General features: G+C 40.1%; 1 protein-coding gene across 1 annotated transcript in view; it reads right to left on the bottom strand.

The window, feature by feature from the left end:
- The window catches only part of dstyk (dual serine/threonine and tyrosine protein kinase), a 103,331-nt gene extending 91,023 nt beyond the window's left edge, over positions 1–12,308 (bottom strand). Inside the window, exon 1 of the mRNA XM_061874214.1 lies at positions 11,492–12,308. Within this exon, the coding sequence (XP_061730198.1) occupies positions 11,492–11,687 (196 nt within the window). The 5' untranslated portion in view covers positions 11,688–12,308. The remainder of the gene's footprint in view (positions 1–11,491) is intronic.
- Between the last annotated feature and the right edge of the window lie 398 nt (positions 12,309–12,706).

Below are 12,706 nucleotides of genomic sequence, written 5' to 3'. Positions count from 1 at the left end.
TTTAGCTGTTAATGGCGACTTTTGTTGAGCCTTTCTGTATTTAAATCCCATTTCCTCTAAGCACTTTCTTACAGTACGCTCACAGACTCGCTAGGCTCCAGTTTCCACCCATAAGTTTTACATTTGTTTTTCTGCATTTTCTGTTTTGAAGCCATTTACAACCTTGCCAGGTTGATTGTACTTGGTCCAGATTTTAGACAACAGTCAAAATCTTTACAACTTAATGTCATGATTTGAATTCCAAAAGAACTTTGATGATTACTTCCTTTGTCTCTTGTTTTGGAGTTTGTGTCAATCCACATGGTGCTGCAGCTCTCCAAGGTGTGAACATTCCTATTTGACTGGAGACCAGGGGTGTCAAACCTACGGCCCGCGTGATGAATTTCCCAAGCATTAAAATGAGCTACATTTTGTTTGTTTTTTTAATGAAAGAAACTGCTGTTCTAAATGTGTCCACTGGATGTCACAATAGCAATTCTATTAGGACTAGCAAGAGGCACAAGATAAAGCGTGGCTGCAGCTCCTCTCCTCGACCCAAATGAAACTTGAAACCGGCCGTTTTACGTCTTCTGCTTCGAACACATTGTTATTTGGCACCATTACTTTCCTATAACGTCTCTGTCAAAAACAAAACTTTACCCCTTTGAATAGTTCTTACTAGGGTTGGGCAATATATCGATATACTCGATATATCACGGGTATGTCTCTGTGAGATGTACAAAATGACTATATCATGATATTCGAGTATACATTCTCACGCAGATGCTTTTAGCTGCGGGTATTACACTACAGGATCTTCTCACTCTTTGTTGATTCTCCTTCTGACTGAGAAATAAAACAAGCGCATTTTCTTACATACGTCACATACGTATATGCCCTCACGGAGTAAAATTAGCTGTGGTGCGAGTGGTAATATGAGAGAAAGAAGGTGCAAATCTGGTAACAAATGAAGGAAGAATTAATTCCCAAGAAAAACAGCAGGGGGTCCATCGTCTGGCGGTGGTTTGGCTTCAAGTGGGAATATGTTGGACAGACAACCATAATTTGTCAATTGTGGGGCGAAAGCGTTGCTACAAAAAGTAGCATTACTGCTAATATGTAGCATCATTTGAAAAGTCACCCGCCAGAGAATGAAGAGTGTTTGAAACTCAGCATGTCAACATCTCCGTTCGGTGCCACACCAAAAAAATGCCGAGGCAACCATTTCCACATCAACACCGTATGAAAAAAATAGTCAACAACAAAAGGAGATACGTCCGCAGGAACCTACAACATCGTGAAGGACATACACAATTTGATTTCCTATGATGCAGCTCATTTTTATTTGACAGTTATTGAAATATCTTGTGTGACATCATGCACAAACGTGCATTTTATTTGTTTTTAACTATTGTGGTGGCGTTCTGCACAAAAAGTGCACTTTAATTTAGTGATGTTTTGATGTTATCTCAGTGACATCATGCACAAAAGTGCACTCATAGCTTGTTTTAAAATGTCTCTGACAATCTTGCATTTTCTGTTTCGAAATGACATGAATGTTGGTGCCATTGCTTAATAACTGTTTAATAAATACAGTTTTGGTCAGTTGACTAAGTTATGATTTCCTTCTCTGCATGAAAGTTTAAAAGTAGCATATATTAATGCAGTACGAAGAAGAATGTTTTAATGTAGACACATAGAATCACCATACTAGTGTGATTATATTCATCAAGTGTTCATTCAAGGCTAAGGCAAAATATCGAGATACAGTATATATCGTGTATCGTGACATGCCTTAAAAATATCGAGATAATAAAAAAAGGCCATATCGCCCAGCCCTAGTTCTTACCTCCGTTTCTTACGGTTTGTTTAATTATTTTGTTGATACGTGGACATGACAAAGCAGGTATTTGATACCTTGAAGAGTTTACATATTGTGTCTTTTGTTCAATCCCAGAAAGATGGTGACTTAAAGTTTAATCCTGGCTTTGTAGATACACTGACACAAAGTCTAAACTCATTGTGTTTTTTTAAACTGCACCAATTTTCAACAAAATTTAAGTGTTTTGTTCAGAAGATTATTTGTGATTTGTACGTTTTCACAGTGGTGTGCCATCAGGGCCAGCAATGCCCTAATGGCATAAAGCATAAAGTGATAGACAGTTGCGATAGCCAATCAGATCACGCGTTGTTGTCAGTAAGGAATTCTAGATGGCCTAAGGCAGATATATAGTGATTTTATGAGCTAGGTCAGTGGTTCTCAAATGGGGGTAGGCGTATCCCTGGGGGTACTTGAAGGTATGCCAAGGGGTACGTGAGATTTTTTCAAAATATTCTAAAAATAGCAACAATTCAAAAATCCTTTATTTTTTTAATAATACTTCAACAAAATATGAATGTAAGTTCATAAACTGTGAAAACAAATGCAACAATGCAATTTTCAGTGTTGACAGCTAGATTTTTTGTGGACATGTTCCATAAATATTGATGTTTGTGTGAAGAAATATTTACATTTAAGTCCATGAAACCAGATGGATCTCTATTACAATCCCCAAACTGGGCACTTTAAGTTGATGATTACTTCTATTTAGTTTTTACTTATTTTTATATCTTTTTTCAAAATAGTTCAAGAAAGACCACTCCAAATGAGCAATAATTTGCACTGTTTTACAATTTTATAAATCAGAAACTGATGACATAGTGCTGTATTTTACTTCATCTCTTTTTTTTCAACCAAAAATGCTTTGCTCTGATCAGGGGGTACTTGAATTAAAAACATGTTCACAGGGGGTACATGACTGAAAAAAGGTTGAGAACCACTGAGCTATCGTAACATAAGAACTCCATAACCCAGCATGCTACAGTAGGGAAGCACATGCGCAGAAGCCCCGTTTCGGTTGTTTAATGTAGACATGCCAGCAGCTGGATGTTTTTGATGAGCACGCTGTAAACTTTAAGAACTCAGCCAACTCGCCTTGTCTGCATCTTTTATATGATTAGACAAGACAACATATATATTTGCAAGGCCATTTTCAAGAAGGATATTTAAAGAGAATATTGTAAGACCAACTCGGCCAACCCCGGAAGCCAGCTTAGCTGTCGATGAAATGTGAGTTCATATATTTTATTTCGTTATTTGTTGACGTTTAAAATGTTTTCTGCAATTTAAATTTTGACAGTACCACATAAGATATTGGTGCGGTTGACGGCCCAGAGACGGAGGAAGACAGCTCAGCGGCAGACGGCGTAATGGCTCTTGACGACACCCTGGCCGCCATTAAAGTCGGCAGTGCGGAGGTCCTCCTAACATCTCCCGAAAACCTGAGGGTCATCGCCGCGTCACCTGGACCCCCACGGCCTACACAGGTTTCCAGGGACTCTTCGTGGATCCCTGGTCATTGTTCTCCACCTCACCAAAATCCGCGAAAACCACATCAACCTCCACCACTCCTACCTGGCCCCCTCCCCCTCTTCAACCACGCCCCTCCCCCATCACCTGGACGACGAACAATGGGCCCCTCTCCCTCTACTCCAAGTCTTGCCACAGAAACCTCAATAACAACCAACATCCCCCCATCTTCTGGACAGTACCTCCCCCCAACGGACTCTGATGGGTTTTTTTTGGTTCCGGTGGGCTATACATCATCCATCTTAATGTGAACAGCCTCTCTGGAAATAAACTCGACCAAATCAGAGAAATATTCCACAACAATAGGGTAAAAATCCTGTGTTTCTCCGAAACTAAATTAGATGAAAGTGTTTCTGACTCTGAAATAGAGATAAAAACTTCTCGGTCATCAGAAAGGACAGGAATAAACATGGTGGTGGTGTTTGTATGTATATTCACCAGGATATTAAATACATAACTCGCTCTGATCTCAACCACAATGCCCTTGAATCTTTGTGGGCAGAAATCAAATTCACAAACGATAGGGACTGTATACAGACCCCCTAATCAGAGTGATTTCTATGGTGCTCTTGAAGAGTGCTTATTTGGTGTAGACAATGTGGAGAAAATTATAACTGGAGATCTGAACACAGATATTCAACGCAGAGATGTGCCTGTCTTCAAATCTTACAGCAAATTCTGTAATCTGTACGCACTTTCCCAGCTAATAACACTCCCCACACAGGTGTGTGATTCCACCCAATCAACCATAGATCTCATCCTCACATCAGACCGGCATAATATAAAAAATAGTGGGGTCATGATCTGTGGTCTTAGCGACCACTATATAACCAGCGACCACTATATAACCTTGTGCACGCGCAAAATAAGTAAACCCAAAACCAATAGCCACATAACAGCCATATAACAGCTCAATCCAGATCCCTTAAAACATACAGTGATAATTTCAACCTCAAATTAGGTGAGTGGGACTGGTGCCCTGTGCTCACGAGCAACCTGGTTGAACATGCTTGGGATCGCTTCAAAACAGCCTTCCTAGAGATACTAAATGATTTGGCTCCCGTGAGAACTGTCAGGATCAAAGCCCGCTCTGAACCATGGATCAACCCAGACCTATTAGCTGCCATAAAAGACAGAGACAGAAAATACTTTGAATACCAAAAGTGTAAAACCGAAGTAAATAAATAACACAATAATAATAACCTCAAATCACTCCTTTCAACGCTCAAAAAGCAATGCAATAAATTAAGAAATAAGACAAACAACCTGACTAAATCCTTAAAAAAAATTATATCAATGACAAGATAGAGGAAAACACAAATAAGCCACGTGAGCTCTGGAAAATTCTCAACAACCAGCTTCCTGGATGCAGCCACAAACTTAAAACCAGACTCACCAACATCAACATCAAGGAGGGTGACTCCCTCATTACAGACAAAATGGAGGTAGCCAGCAGACTTAACACCTTTTTCACAAGCATAGCCACAACTCTCGTTAACAAGCTGTCCCATCACTCTGGTCGCTTTGGTGTAGAAAACATTAAAGCCATCTACGGAAAGCTAGGAGTAATCAACAACAATTTCAAATTAGAAATGGTCTCAGCTGACGAGGTGCTTAATAAATTGAGCGCGCTCCACCCAAATAAGGCCACCGGCCTCATTGACTCAGCCACCACCATGCCCCAATAATCACACATATAATAAACCTCTCAATCAAACAAGGCCAAGTACCCAAGGATTTCAAGATAGCAAGAATAACCCCCCTTTATAAAAAAGGAAGCAAATTAGAACCTGTTAACTACCGACCTGTTTCTATTCTCAGTTCCATTTCGAAAGTAATGGAAAATATAGTTTATGAACAGGTTGATAGATACCTTGCTATTAATAAACTAACGTACAAATTCCAATCCGGCTTCAGAACTAACCACTCCACTGACACATGCCTTCTCTATCTGACCGACCACATCAAACATGAGGTGGACGCGGGCAAATACTGCGGCGTGGTCTTGCTGGACATTCAGAAGGCCTTTGACATCGTTAACCACGCTATACTGTTGGATAAGCTCAGAGCAATCGGATTCGATAAAACCTCATCGAGCTGGATGTAATCTTACTTGGAGGGGAAGAAACGGGTGGTAGAGGTGAACGGCACCGTGTCCCCTCCCCTCTCAGTAAGCTCTGGAGTCCCCCAAGGCAGTATACTAGGACCTTTACTGTTCCTAATATACGTAAATGACATGCCATCAGCATGCCACTGTGAATTGTTCCGGTTGGCGGATGATTCGGCACAAATCCTCAGTGCTGAACTCCTTAATATTTGCACCTGGCTTGCTGACAACAAGCTATCCATACACTTAGGTAAAACGGAATCCATCCTATTTGGGTCCCATATCAACCTTAAGAAAGTCAGTAACTTCACTATAAAAGTGGGTGACATTGTTATCACCAGGAAAGATGAGATCACCTACCTAGGTTCCATTCTAAAGGCTAATCTTTCCTGTGATAAAATGGCAACCAAGGTAATCAAAAAGGTCAACCAAAGAACGAGATTCCTCTACAGCAGTGGTCCTCAACCACCGGGCCGCGGCCGTGGCTCGATTGATACCGGTCCGCAGAAGAATTTTTTATTCATTAAAAAAAATAAAAAATTAAAAAAAGTTTTTATTTTTTTATTTTATTAAATCAACATAAAAAACACAAAATACACTTACAATTAGTGCACCAACCCAAAAAAACTCCCTTTTTCATGACAAAAAAAAAAAAACTATTTATAAAAAATATAACATAAATTTCGCCGGTCCCACCAAACACACCAATAAGCTTGATCATAGATGTATTACACAGCTCTTGATTCGAAGTCCATCCATCCATCCATTTTCTACTGCTTATTCCCTTTGGGGTCGCTGGTGCCTATCTCAACTACAATCGGGCCGCCATTTGCTATATTTGTTACATCTTTGTACCATGGCACAATGCACACTAATAAACATATAAAATAAAAAGGTACCAAATCGTAGCCAAAAGCTAGGTTGCATCTGCAGTCCGCAGCTGGTTGATGAACTAAGATCAGGGCAGATCAGGGACAAAGTGACCATAGTAGTTAATCTGCAGATGGAAAAGTGCTAAATAGTTGCATATAATAATTGTGCTGAAGGAAAAAAATACACATCTCCTTTGGCCTAGTAAGTTAAAGTGCTGGTTTTATTGCACATAGTCCTAATATACAAGTAGTTAGCAATAACAGATGTATTTACGCATGGAAATTTGTACCAAAAAAAGATAACATTAGGGTATCTACGTATGAAATATTGCAAATAAAAATGGAAATAAAAATCCACAGAAATATATTGGATCTAATAAATGATAAATGGGTTGTACTTGTATAGCGCTTTTCTACCTTCAAGGTACTCAAAGCGCTTTGACACTACTTCCACATTTACCCATTCATACACACATTCACACACTGATGGAGGGAGCTGCCATGCAAGGCGCCAACCAGCACCCATCAGGAGCAAGGGTGAAGTGTCTTGCTCAGGACACAACGGACGTGACGAGGTTGGTTCTAGGTGGGATTTGAACCAGTGACCCTCGGGTTGCGCACGGCCACTCTCCCACTGCGCCACGTCGTCCCCTAGCAAGTATTTCTAGCTTGATTATATATCCATGTTTTTGTCCTTGAATGTGAAGTATCACCTATAACCCATCAGCCCAAAAAGAGCCTACTACGAGCAAAAAGTAGTAAAAAAAACAAAAGTCTATGGAGAGCTTTTTTGCAGAGGGAAAAGGCCAGGGGCTCCCACTAATTCCACTACTTAGCTGTTCATGTATTCATTTTTCATGCACTTATTTGCTATATTTATCTGCCACACACGGAAGGCTGGTACGTGAAAACAATGCCTACATTAAACGGGTCCCTGGTGCAAAAAAAAGGTTGGGGACCCCTGGACTAATGAACATAAAGAACCTGTTCAGTGGCCTTGTGGTTAAAGATTGGTAGGTCGTAAGTTCAAACCACTATAAAAATGGGACCCATTACTAGGGCTGGGCGATACATCAATATACTCGATATATCGCAGGTTTGTCTCTGTGCAATATATAAATGACTATATCATGATATTCGAGTATACGTTCTCACGCAATTGATTTTAGCTGCGGGCATTACGCTGCATGCATTTCCCACTATTTCTTGTCTTTCCTTCTCACAGAGACGTAAAACAAGCGCGTGCAACGTCATACACTCGTTGAGTAGACAGGTAGCGACATGGTAACGTTAGCTGTGATGCTAACCATGCGGTGTGGGCGGTAAAACGACAGAGAGAAGGTGCAAATCAGGTAACAAATGAAGGAAGAATTAATTCCCAGGAAAAACAGCTAAGGGTCCATCGTCTGGCGGTGGTTTGGCTTCAAGCGGAAAAATGTTGAACAATTATGCGGAAAAAGCAATGCTACAAAAAGTGTCAGCAATGCTAATGTAGCATCATTTGAAAAGTCACCCGCTAGAGAATGAAGAGTGCTTGAAACTCTGCATGTCAACATCTCCATTCTGTGCCACACCAACAAATCGCCAAAGCAACCATTTCCACATCAACACCGTATGAAAAAAAAAGTCAACAACAGAAGGAGATAACGTCCGCAGTAACCTACCACATAGCGAAGGACATACAATATTTGATTTCCTATTATGAAGCTCATTTTTATTTGACACTTATTGAAATATCTTGTGCGACATCATGCACAAAAGTGCACTTTATTTGTTTTAAACTATTGTAGTGGCGTTATGTACAAAAAGTGCACTTTCATTAAGTGTTGTTTTGATATGTCATCTTAGTGACATCATGCACAAAAGTGCACTCTTAGCTTGTTTTAAAATGTCTGACAATCTGGCACTTTCTGTTTTGGAAGTGACATGAATGTTTGTGCTAGGGCTGGGCGATATATCGATATACAAAATGACTATATCGTGATATTCGAGTATACGTTCTCACGCAGTTGCTTTTAGCTGCGGGCATTACATTACAGGCTCATACGTATACGCCCTCGCAGAGCAGAGAGGTAGCAGCATGGGTAACGTTAGCTGTGATGCTAGCAGAGCCGTGCGAGTGGTAATACAAGAGAAAGGAGGTGCGAATTAAGGTAGAATTAATTCCAAAGAAAAACAGCAGGGGGTCCATCAACTGGCAGTAGTTTGGCTTCAAGTGGGAATATGTTGAACAGACAATTGTAATTTGTCAAGTGTGGACCAAAAGTGTTGCTACCGAAAGTAGCATTACTGCTAATATGTAGCATAATTTGAAAAGTCACCTGCTAGAGAATAAAGAGTGCTTGAAACTCCGCATGTCAACATCTCCATTCGGTGCAACACCAACAATATGCCGAGGAAACTATTTCCACATCAACACCGTATGAAAAATATAGTCAACAACAGAATTGAATAACGTTTGTAGTAACCTATCACGTAGCGAAGGCCAAACACTATTTGATTTCCTATTATGCAGCTCATTTTTATTTGACACTTAAAATGTTTCTGACAATCTTGATTGATTGATTGATTGATTGATACTTTTATTAGTAGATTGCACAGTACAGTACATATTCCGTACAATTGACCACTAAATGGTAACACCCGAATAAGTTTTTCAACTTGTTTAAGTCGGGGTTGCACTTTCTGTTTTGGAAATGACATGAACGTTTGTGCCATTGCTTAATAACTGTTTAATAAATAAAGTGTCCGTCAATTAACTTAGTTGGGATTTCCCTCTCTGCATGAAAGTTTAAAATTAGCATATATTAATGCAGTATGAAGAAAAAATCCTTTAATGTAGACACAGAATCATCATACTGCTGTGATTATAAGTATCAAGTGTTAATTCAAGGTCAAGGCAAAATATCAAGATATTTATCATGTATCGTGACATGTCCTAAAAATATCGAGATATTAAAAAATGGCCAAATCGCCCAGCCCTAGTTTGTGCCACTGCTTAATAAATACTTTTGGTAAATTGACTTAGTTGTGATTTACATCTCTGCATGAAAGTTTAAAATAAGCATTATTAATGAAGTATGAACAAGAATGTTTTAATGTAGACACATAGAATCATCATACTGCTGTGATTATATGCATCAAGTGTTCATTCAAGGTTAAGGCAAAATATCGAGATATATATGGTGTATTGTGACATTGCCCAAAAATATCGACTCATTACCTCCAAGCTTGGCACTCAGAGTTGGAATTGGGGGTTAAATCACCAAAAATGATTCCTGGGCGCGGCCACAGGCTGCTGCACACTGCTCCCCTCACCTCCCAGGGGGTGAACAAGGGGATGGGTCAAATGCTGAGTACAAATTTCACCACACCTAGTGTGCGTGTGACAATCATCTGTACTTTTTCTTGATTTATTTTTTAATGTATTCTTCAAGCTAGAGAGTTGCCATTTGAAATGATAATAGTGTTGTGATGTCTGTCATCTGCTTTCTTTCTACAAACCCCGTTTCCATATGAGTTGGGATATTGTGTTAGATGTAAATATAAACGGAATACAATGCTTTGCAAATCATTTTCAACTCATATTCAGTTGAATATGCTACAAAGACAACATATTTGATGTTCAAACTGATAAACATTTTTTTTTTTTTTGCAAATGATCATTAACTTTAGAATTTGATGCCAGCAACACGTGACAAAGAAGTTGGGAAAGGTGGCAATAAATACTGATAAAGTTAAGGAATGCTCATCAAACATTTATATGGAACATCCCACAGGTGAGCAGGCTAATTGAGAACAGTTGGGTGCCATGATTGGGTATAAAAACAGCTTCCATGAAATGCTAAGTAATTCACAAACAAGGATGGGGCGAGGGTCACCACTTTGTAAGCAAATTGTCGAACAGTTTTAGATCAACATTTCTCAACGAGCTTTGCAAGGAATTTAGGGATTTTACCATCTACGGTCCATAAAATCATCAAAAAGTTCAGAGAATCTGGAGAAATCCCTGCACGTAAGCGATGATATTACGGACTTTTGATCTATCAAGCGGTACTGCATCAAAAACCGACATCAGTATGTAAAGGATATCACCACATGGGCTCAGGAACACTTCATAAAACCACTGTCAGTAACTACAGTTGGTCGCTACATCTGTAAGTGCAAGTTAAAACTCTATTATGCAAAGCCAAACCCATTTATCAACAATATCCTGAAACTCCGCCGGCTTGGCTGGGCCCGAGCTCACCTAAGATGAACTGATGCAAAGTGGAAAGGTGTTCTGTGGTCTGACGAGTCCACATTTCAAATTATATTTGGAAACAGAGGACGTAGTGTCCTCCAGAACAAAGAGGAAAATAACCATTCGGATTGTTATAAGCGCAAAGTTCAAAAGCCAGCATCTGTGATGGTATGGGGGTGTATTAGTGCCCAAGGCATGGGTAACTTACACATCTGTGAAGGCACCATTAATGCTGAAAGGCACATACAGGTTTTGGAGCAACATATGTTGTCATCCAAGCAACGTTATCATGGATGCCCCTGCTTATTTCAGCAAGACAAGTGTTACAACAGCATGGCTTTGTAAAAAAAAGAGTGTGGGTACTTTCCTGGTCCGCCTGCAGTCCAGACCTGTCTCCCATCGAAAATGTGTCGCGCATTATGAAGCGTAAAATACTACAGCGTAGACCCAGGACTGTTGAACGACTGAAGCTCTACATAAAACAAAAATGGGAAAGAATTCCACTTTCAAAGCTCCAACAATTAGTTTTCTCAGTTCCCAAACGTTTATTGAGTGTTGTTAAAAGAAAAGGAGATGTAACACAGTGGTGAATATGCCCTTTCCCAACTACTTTGGCACGCGTTGCAGCCATGAAATTCGAAGTTAATTATTATTTGCAAAAGAAAAATAAAGTTTATGAGTTTGAACATCAAATATCTTGTCTTTGTAGTGCATTCAATTGAATATGGGTTGAAAATGATCTTCAAATCATTGTATGCAGTTTATATTTACATCTAACACAATTTCCCAACTCACATGGAAACGGAGTTTGTAGAAAATGAAACCTCCTCCACGTTTCCAGTGCGTGTGCGTGCATGCCAGGGATGCTGCAGAAAACCCACCTGCCTCCAGGGAAGCGGACTCGGAGCTCATGGCAGATGCGCAAGCATTGCTGTAGTTTTGCCTGATTTCCCGGAAGAACACATTGGTCTCCTTCAGGTTCTTTTTGAGCAGAATGGAGTGTTTGTTGTAGCTGCTGAATATCCGCGTCAGGTCCCGCGCGAGCGGAGTTGTTTTCTGTTGCACATTTCCCTCCATTGCTTGCTTGTTGTCTTCTAACACTCTTCTTGTTGTTGTTGTTGTTGGGGGGGCGACTTGCTAACTAGCTAGTGGCCTGCTTACGGTGTCAAGGCTGCATGGTCGTCTCCTACACCGACCTGGCTACAATCGGTGTTATATATCCTTACAGGAACAAAAAAAATGGAGGAATAAGCTAAATGACTCCAGAAAGTTGTAGTTTTTTTTCCCAAGCGTTTTTTTTTAGCCAGTCGGCATCGCCTGTCCGCCCTCGTTTCGGTCAGGCAAAGCACTCATAGCCCTCAGCGTCGTGCAAGTGACAGCCGGACAGCCATGCAGCTGGCTGGTAGTCGATCGTGATCGATGAAGGGAAGGGAAAAAACGCACAAAAAGTAGGAGCGGGAGCCTCGCCAGTCAAAGTATCTTCCTAAAGTGGCGGACGGATGTTCATCTTCACACCTTTTCTTTTCTTTTTCTTAAAGCAGCGGATTTTTAAAGTTATGTTTCCCGGAGGTGGAAAAAAAAGGTTGGAAGTGTTGCAAGGAAGAAGGAGCAAAAGTAGTGAGGTGTTCCTTAACGAGCAGCCAAATCACAGCAGAAACACGAAAATCACTCACACTCAAGTTATGGAGAGAGCAGGGCGGGGCCAATGCGCAGAAGTGCATGGTGGGAAATTGAGTCCGTTTTTTTCTACAGTGGCCGAAAGAACAGAACTCGTCCAAAACCAATAAAACGTAAAGTAAAGTAAATGTGTACAACAGATATGGGCATATACATCAACAATATGATTTGCCTGGACAAAATAAATAAAATAAAATAAAAAAACAATAAACGAAACACAGGCGAGCGCACACATTCCTGAGGGACGTTCGGAAGAAAGTTCGCGGACTGAAAAGGTACATTTTCATTTATGTCTTTGTTAATTTAAATAATTGGTTGCTCTTTAATACGGTAAAATACTCGATCCTGACAAAACAGCCTTAGCTTTTAAATTTTGTTTTCTACATTCCCATTGCTTTTCTATTATTTATTATTCATCT

Source organism: Nerophis ophidion, linkage group LG16, assembly GCF_033978795.1.
Source record: "Nerophis ophidion isolate RoL-2023_Sa linkage group LG16, RoL_Noph_v1.0, whole genome shotgun sequence".
Lineage (NCBI taxonomy): Eukaryota > Metazoa > Chordata > Actinopteri > Syngnathiformes > Syngnathidae > Nerophis > Nerophis ophidion.
This window is presented reverse-complemented; position numbering and strand designations above follow the sequence as displayed.